The sequence below is a fragment of the Notechis scutatus genome, chromosome Z (assembly GCF_049901735.1).
Source record: "Notechis scutatus isolate UNSWTSFEM ecotype Mainland chromosome Z, rNotScu1.2, whole genome shotgun sequence".
Taxonomy (NCBI): domain Eukaryota; kingdom Metazoa; phylum Chordata; class Lepidosauria; order Squamata; family Elapidae; genus Notechis; species Notechis scutatus.
In genome coordinates, this window is record NC_142025.1 from 120,725,124 (window position 1) to 120,734,053 (window position 8,930).

Here is an 8,930-nt window from a genome sequence, read left to right on the forward strand (position 1 = left end):
TGTGGTGATCTCACACACGCGTGTGCACAAGGACAGGACAAGCGTGATGTTTCTTACCCACCCTTGAAGATCTGATGATCATGGCGGACTGGGTATCTATGGGTGGTCTCTTTTCCCTAGCGATCTTTCACCATGGCAGTTTATTATTTATAAGTAACTAGCTCGATCCCCGTGCTTCGCTACGAAACTCTGTGGTTGGGCTTAGTTTTGGGGGGAGGAAAATAAGGGGGGGGGGAATTCTGCCTCCGCCTACCAGCATCCATCGGTATTCATCTGGCTAGCATCCTGTCAAGTGTGGGAGAGTGGAGGGCTGTTTGGAAACTGAAAGAGTATTTGCTGTGTGAGCAAGTTTGTAGGCTTTACGGTTCTGGAGATTTTGTGATGATGCGTGAGGGGCATTTCCCTTTATATATATATATAGATAGATATACTATGTGGAAAGGTTATTCTATTCTACTATATTATAATGTTTGAGTGGCATTTTGCTTTCATATAGAGAGAAATTAGGATTCTTTATTCTGATTTGAGGTCGGTACCGATAATCCTCCATTTTACAACCAAACCTTTAGCAACCGTTCCAAGTTACAACACCACTGGAAAAGGTGACTTACGGATGGTCGTCGCGCTTACGACCGCGATGGCATCCTTACAATCGCGGGATCAAAATGTGTGTGTGTGTTTATGACGGGGGTCTTCCTTTGCGACTGTCCCAGGTGGCTTCGGGCAAGCAAAGTCAATGAGGGAGGCCAGATTCACTTAATGACTGCCTGATTCACTTAACAATTTGCTGTGATTTGCTTTTGTGAAGTGAGTTTTGGCCCCATATTACATTTCTTGCCGCCGTTGTTATGGGAACCACTGCAGTTCAGTGAGTAACCTGGTCGTTAAGCGAATCCGTCTTCCCCATTGATTTTGCTCGTCAAATGGTTGCAAAAAGAGATCCTGTCTCTCTCTCTCACACACACACATCTCCGGGATACTGAAACCGTTGTAAGTACATGCCAGTTTCCAAGGGTCTGAATTTTTGATCATGGTGGACGCTGCAACGGTCGTTAAGAGGGCAAAAAACGGTCCTGCGTCGCTTTTTTTCAGTGCCGTCGTAACTTTCGAATGGACACTAAACGATTTGTAAGTCCAGGACCATCTAATAAAAAAAAAATGCACAAAAGTTGCAGAACGGACACTAAACGAACGGTTGTAACTCCAGGACCGCCTAATAATTAAAAAAAAAAAAGCACAACAATTGCAGAGTTCTTGTTCACAATTTGCTTTTGGGATCTGCTGTTTTCTGGATGCTAAAATCCAAATTTATTTTCTTCTCTTGTTTTATTTCTCACTTTATTCGGAAGCTGCTCGGGGAAACCTTGGGAGTGACACGTCATAAATAAGAGGACAGGAAAATTGCATAGGGGTGTGTGTGTGTGTTATTAAATCCCATTTATGTGTGTGTGTGTTTGTGTGTTGGGGGGAAGTCACCAAAGACACAGACAGAAAAGTGGTTGAACTGTGGTTTATAAACCCTCGGAGGGGGCGGGAGAAAGGGAAACAATTCATTTTTTTGTCCAAAAAAAGGGGAGAGAGGGAAATAATAATAATACATCCAGAAAACAAACTCCCCCTCCCACAGATTCCAACAAATGTAAAAAAAAAAAAAAAGGTAATTCTTGCCCACCCACCCCACAAACAAATAAAGTGAAAGAAGCAGCATAAATAGCATTTAAAATACAAATTAAAAAGAGGGGGAGAAATGGGATGAGGACCACGGGCTCACGTCCTTTCCGCGCCCCCTGAAAAAAATTCACATTTTTTTTTTCCTGACGAAGAGCACATCAATAAATAAGGGGAGCGGGGGGGAAACAGGAGGAGGATGGTTGTGTGTGTGTGTGTGTGTGTGTGTGAGGGTGCTGCACACGTACCCCACGAGACACCCCCAAAATCCCGGTTAAAGCGGGTTGGGGGAGGGGTGGCGGGAGGGGGCAGCATTTGTCAGACCGGGAGAATGAAGAGAGAACGAAAGAAAATCGGAATAAGATGTGTGTGTGTGTGTGTTTTTAATGGGAGGGTCCCCCCACAATTGGTCTTGGTGGGCTTCCGGGAGGGATGGGGGAGAAATCTGTGCCGCCTTCTGGTGGGGGAGGAGGGAGGGAGGGAGGGAGGGAAAAAAAACAACCATCGCGAAATGAGGAATTTGCATTTTTGCCCCCCCACACACATCCAAGGCCTGCAAGCCACTTCTGTAAATCTGCTCCCACCCCCAAGAATGAGGGAGGGGGACTCTGCTCCCACCCCCCAAGAATGAGGAGTGGGGTCGTGTAGCAAGAAGAGACACCCCCCACAAAAAAATGTAGAACTCTGGATTAATGGGAGGCGGGGGGTTGAGATTAAACCCCCCCCGGTGTTTTCTTAAGTGCCTGCCCAGGGGAGGGAGTCTTCCTCAAGGAAGATGAGCCCCCCCTCCTCTGCCCCAAAAGACCCTTCCCAAGGAAAGAAACGGAGATGGTCATCGGGAGATGGTCGTAGGTCTGTAGAAATCCCTCCCTTCCTGGGGAAGGGGACAGATGGGGAAAGGGGTGTCCGAAAGACCCTTCCCCACATCCTTTTGTGGCAACTCAAGACCCCTCCCCTTTTTCCCACCCCACCCCCACACAAACCCCTTTCATGCTCTTAGCGGTTTCCCAAGCCCCTCCCACCACTGTCCCCGTTAGCTTGTCTCTGTGCAAAAGAAAATAAAAGGAGGCGAAGAGCCCCCTCCCCAAGAGGAAGACCCCCACCCAGACCCCAATAACGTTCTCTCCCGAAAGGGAGTCCTCCGTCTGGCTGGAAAAGTTGACCCCCCCCCCACCGTTCCTTCTCCTCTTGCCGTTTCCAGCCGGTTCTGTGCCGTTGTGGTGGTGAGGGGTTTGGCAACACGCGGAGGGCCGAAGGCGGCCGGAGGGAAAGGTTTGGTGGTCTCACTCCACACGGATGAGCAGGCCGAAGAGAACCGTAGCACCTTTCTCCTTGGTGACCCACTCGATCTCGGCACTGCTGAAGCGGGGTCCACGGGCTCGGGGCGGCCTGGGTGGGGGCAGACCTTGTAGGAGCCCGGACGGACGCATACCTGCAACGCCACCTGGGCCGAGTGCTGTCGGTGAGATTTTGGGTCTTTGAATCTGAGAGGGGGGAAAAAGGAAAAACAACAACACATGGCTGGGCTTACTTACATGCCGAGATCGACAGGCTGAAGGTGGGGGGTCAAATGGAGGCCCGTCAAGCTCAAAATTCTGAACGAGCGAAGGAAGGAAGTCTGGAGGCCGCAGGTGGAATAAAAATTGATGGTTTTTTAAAAATTTAAATTGGATTTTTAAAATTTAAACTGGATTTTTTTTATTTAGATCAGATTTTTAAAAATTTAGATCAGATTTTTAAATCTGATTTTTTAAAAAATTAAATCAGATTTTTAAAAATTTGAACTAGATTTTTAAATTTTAAATCGGATTTTTAGATTTAAATCTGATTTTTTTAAAATTTAAATCTGATTTTTTTAAATTTAAACTGGATTTTTAAAAATTTAATCGGATTTTTTAAAATTTAAATCAGATTCTTTTCTTTAAATAGGATTTTATTTAAATTGGATTTTTTAATTTAAATTGGATTTTTAAAAATTCCAATCAGACTATATTTCCCTCCCTTTGAAAAACTTTTTCAAATTTCATGTGTAGCTTGACTTTTTTTTGCTTTCCTAGTTTGCTTCTTCAAGTAGAAACCAAGCGGGCAATGCAGAGCATAAAATAGACATTAAAAAAATACATTATTATTATTATTTCTTTAAAGTCACGCTTGATGGCTTTTTCCGGCGTCCCCACAACCGCTTCTTCGAAGGAGAATTTCCAGGTGGGGTCCAAATTCAAAGACAGCCCCAAAGGGAGAAATCAACATTCTGTTTATTTGTATAAGTGCATGTATTGGGGGAGAAATTATTTGCAACTACCCTGTTTCCCGAAAATACAACCTACCCTGAAAGTAAGGCCTAGCTTAATTTTTTTACACACCCAAAATAAGCCCTAATGAAGATCCCACCTACTCGAATGGATACCCAGACAACAGGATGTTTATGAAGCACTAAGAAATGTAGCCTGTTTCCCCCGAAAATACGACCTACCGTGTAAGTAAGTCTTAGCCTGATTTATTACACGTGAGCCCAATATAAGCCCTACCCCCCAAAATAAGCCCTAATGAAGATCCCACCCACTCCAGAGTAGACGGGTAAAAATTAAACTAGGGTGGGAGGGGTGTTGGAGCTGCCCTACTACTTACCTTTGGGCAGTTGTAGCCAGGCCTCGCACACATCCCGACACCTGCCTTGCCGGCCCATTTCTTCGGCAGCCGGCAAGGCTTTCCTGAAGGTTTCTGGAGCTGATAACAAAGTTCCGGATTGATCCGGAGATATCAGCGGTTATTGGCTGCAGAGGCCTTCAGGAAAGCCTTGCCGGCTGCAGAAGAAGGACTTCCGGAAGGAGGCCAGTGGGCGACGGTTACAAGTGAGGTTAGTCCATGGATGACGTCCCCCGAAAAATAAGGCCTTCCGGATCTCTGGAACTAAAATTATATTTATTGTACTTACTAAGCTTCTGTCAGCCTCTGCTGACATCGTCAGAGTATTAAACTTAACCATTACAGAGATCCATGCCTTTATATATCATTAATCAATTTAGCCCTTGCACATGGTAATAGGCCCTTCCAACCGCCTCCCACCTGTAATTAACTGTTGTTTTTGCTTTAGTCATGTTGGTCAATGGAGGTTTAACTCCTGTTGTTTCCTCCCTTGCCAGACCCAGTTTGGTTTGCTTATCTCTAAGAAGTGATATTAACTTGTCAGCTATTGCAATTTGTTGCTTTGCTCGTGACCTTGAGGTTGGCCCGGCTCTTCTCCATTAAATTGATTAATGATCTAAATTGATTAATGATATGTAAAGGCACAGGTCTCTGTAATGGTAGTTTAATGCCCTGATGATGTCAGCAGAGGCTGATGAAAGCTTAGTAAGTATAATATCTTTCCATGGTCTTTTTAGAGTTGCCAACAGAAAGGGAGGGAGGGGGGGGGCAGTGCAACAGCTTGGAAACCAAAAGCGCATTTCATCAATAGTTTTTCAGAGATAGAAACTAGGTGACTGAAGTTTCTGCCAAGTAAAATTCCAACTGGAGAGCATGACTCTGGGCTATGGATGTGTCCCATTAGAGAATATGATTCATGACACATCCAGGGGGTGTAGGGAGGGAGAAACCAGGGTCAAGGGTGACAATGAATTATATATCTCAGAGTCGGCTACACCTAGTTAGTACTGAACATGTTAACTCCCAATAAATCCTTTGGAAGTTTTGCAAGTTTGGCTCGAGACTCAGGATTTAATTGGAATCTTGACAACCAGGTCTTATTTTCGGGGAAACACTGTATGTTATGTACCGCCCGGCTGCCATTTTGACTTATTTGCAGGTTTCCCTCCTCCCCAGGTCCCAATCAGACATCTTCCGGTATCCCCCCCCCCCACCAAGCTGTCCACGCGTGACACCTACTGCACTTTGGTGGCAAAAGGCTCCAGTCCCGCGTAGCGCAGGGTGGGCGAGAGAAGGACATGGTGGGCTTCCTCGCGCCCCTGGACGCTGTTCTCCTCCGCCTCCAGGTAGACCCCATTGGGGCCGCTGCCCGGGCCCCCTCCCTGTGGATCAGCCTTCACCGGGCGGCAGCTCAAGATGGACGTGATCCCTGCGGGGCAAGGAAGGAAGGGGTACCATTGCAGTGGAGGGGGAGTTTGGGGGTGGTGGTTGGAGGGCTGACCCACATCACCCCAAATGGTTGAAGAGTAGCGGGGGCTCAGCCAGTCATAAAAGAGAGTAAATCGGCGAGGGTCCCGTTGACCCCCCAAGTCTTCTCCCTCAGCCCCCCTCGCTTTGGGGACCCTCAATACAATACTTGGTGTAATTTTAGGGGGGAGAGCCCCCCTCTTTTCTTGACCCCTGAACTGACTGTCCCTGCAGCTCTCTCTCAGCAAGATTTTTCGGAAGGGATTTGCCATTGGGTCCTTTCGAGGGCTGAGAGAGACTGGCTGGCCCGGGCTGGCTTCGGGTCGAAGGCAGGACTAGAACTCCCGGCCTCCCGGTTTTCGGAAGGGGGTGGCTGCTGCGTCCTTTTGAGGGCTGAGAGAGACCGGCCGGCCTAAGATCACTTGGCTGGCTTTGTGAGGAAATCAATACGAGAACTCCCGGCCTCCCGGTTTTCGGAAGGGGTTTGACGCTGCATCCTTTTGAGGGCTGAGAGAGACCGGCCGGCCTAAGATCACTTGGCTGGCTTTGTGAGGAAATCAATACGAGAACTCCCGGCCTCCCGGTTTTCGGAAGGCTTGCCGCTGTGTACTTTTGAGGGCTGAGATCGCCCAGCTGGCTCCGCACCGAAGTCAATACTAGAACTCCCGGCCTCCTGGTTTTCGAAAGGGGTTTGCCTCTGCACCCTTTTGAGGGCTGAGAGAGACTGACTGGCTCAAGATCACCTGGCCTCGTGCTGAAGGCAATACTAGAAATCCCGGCCTCCTGGTTTCCAGCCTGGTCCCTTCACTTACCAGGCACCAGTTCCCCTTGATCCAACATGCGGCGCACGGCTCCGATGCTCGTCCCGTGGTAGGCCATGTGCCACTTCTTCGAGGTGCTGGCCACGTCCAGGCGGGGGTTTATTCTACAAGGAATAACGGGTGGGTGGGAGAAAACCCGGAGGGTCCCGGAACCAGGAAGAAGGAAAATCCTCCTTAAACGAGGCCTGCGACAGCTTCATCTTCATGCATACTTAACTTATGACCACAACAGAGCCCCCAATGGCCATCACTAAATGAGACGGTTGTTAAGTTTTGCAACCGTTTTACAACCTTTCTTGCCGCGGCCGTAAAGCGGATCACGGTAGGCAACCGGCCGTTGGGACTCCCGATAAGCAAAGCCCCTTTGCTCCACCTTACGACCTTCCTTAACCCGCAGGGGTTAAGCCGATCACTGCGGCCGCTAAGTGAGTCGTGCGGTCATTAAGCAAAGCTGGCTTCCCCGCTGCTTGTCAGTTGGTTGCAAAAGGGGGAAATCACTGCGACCATCGTAAATAGAAACCAGTTGCCAAGGTCGTTAAGTGTGAAACACGGTCCCAAGTTCCCTTTCCCCCACCCCAAACTACTGCTAAGCGAGCAGTCATAAGCAGAGGACCACCCCGCCCTGCCCCTAAAGGTACCTGAGGCTGAAGTGGCACCACCCAAGGGCAAGGCGTAGTCCCGGGGCTCCCCCGCTTGTAGGCCTCGTCCCCTCGCAGCTTGTGGCACCACTCGCAGTAGCAAAGGCTCAGCTTGGGGTCTTCGCGAAGTGCAGGCCTCTGGGGGTGAGATTTAGGGACATTGGGGGAGAGGGAAGAACACGGTTGGAAGGCGGCCCAGAGGAGTCCGGACAGGAATTCGTTCGTATTTCTCGGTGTGGGATCTGTGTGTGTGTGTGTGTGTGTATTTTTGGAAAAAGGAAAGTTTCCATTTCGTTTTATGATTTCATGGAATTGCATTTCATTTTTTTTTAATTATTATTTTAGAAAAACCTCCAAATCACCCTCAATGACTTTAGGCAAGTTGCAAAGAGAAAAGCCCAACACCAGAATAATTAAAAACACAATAACCCCTAGCTATTTGAAGAAAAGATGCATGCATGTATGTATGTATGTATGTATGTATGTATGTATGTGTGTGTGTGTCTATCTATCTATCTATCTATCTATCTATCTATCTATCTATCTCTATCATTTATCTATCTATCTATCATATCTCTCTATCAATCATCTTTCTACCTATCTATCATTTATCTGTATCTATCTATCATCTATCTATCTATCATCTCTCTCATCAATCATCTCTCTATCTCTCTGTCATCTATCTATCATCATCATCTATCTATCATCTATCTATCTATCTATCTTTCATCTATCTATCTATCATCTCTATCTATCAATCATCTCTATCTATCTTTCATCTATCTATATCATTTATCTATCAATCATCTATCTATCTATCATCTATCTATCTATCTATCTATCTATCTATCTATCTATCTATCTATCTCATTTATCTATCTATCTATCATCTATCATATCTCTCTATCAATCATCTTTCTATCTATCTCTCTATCATTTTGTATCTATCTATCATCTATTTATCTATCATCTCTCTCTATCAATCATCTCTCTATCTATCTTTCATCTATCCATCTACCATTTATCTATCAATCATCTATCTATCATCTATCTATCTATCTATCTATCTATCTTATCTATCTATCTATCTATCTATCTATCATCTATCCATCTATCTATCTATCTATCTATCTATCTAATCTATCTAATCTATCAATCTATCTATCATCTGTGTCTGTCTATTTATCATCTATATCTATCTACCTTTTATCTATCTATCATCTATCTATCTATCTATCTATCTATCTATCTATCTATCTATCTATCTATCTATCTATCTATCTATCTATCTATCTATCTATACATACATATATACATACATACAACCCATATATTATCTATCTATCTATCTATCTATCTATCTATCTATCTATCTATCTATCTATCTATCTATCCCTGTCTGTCTGTCTGTCATTCTATCATCTATCTATCTATCTATCTATCTATCTATCTATCTATCTATCTATCTATCTATATCTATCTATCTATCTATCTATCTATCTATCTATCTATCTATCATCTCTATCAATCATCTCTCTCTCTATCTTTCATCTATCCATCTACCATTTATCTATCAATCATCTATCTATCTATCTATCTATCTATCTATCTATCTATCTATGTCTGTCTGTCTGTCTATCTATCTATCTATCTATCTATCTATCTATCTATCTATCTCTATCATTTATCT

General features: G+C 45.4%; 1 protein-coding gene across 1 annotated transcript in view; it reads right to left on the reverse strand.

The window, feature by feature from the left end:
• Positions 1 to 1,497: 1,497 nt before the first annotated feature.
• NEURL4 (neuralized E3 ubiquitin protein ligase 4) overlaps positions 1,498 to 8,930 on the reverse strand; it is a 54,560-nt gene continuing 47,127 nt past the window's right edge. The window contains 7 exon segments of the mRNA XM_087947403.1: positions 1,498 to 3,034; positions 3,037 to 3,152; positions 5,554 to 5,743; positions 6,594 to 6,706; positions 7,241 to 7,265; positions 7,268 to 7,288; positions 7,291 to 7,368. Coding sequence (XP_087803529.1) covers positions 2,952 to 3,034; positions 3,037 to 3,152; positions 5,554 to 5,743; positions 6,594 to 6,706; positions 7,241 to 7,265; positions 7,268 to 7,288; positions 7,291 to 7,368 — 626 coding nt within the window. The 3' untranslated portion in view covers positions 1,498 to 2,951.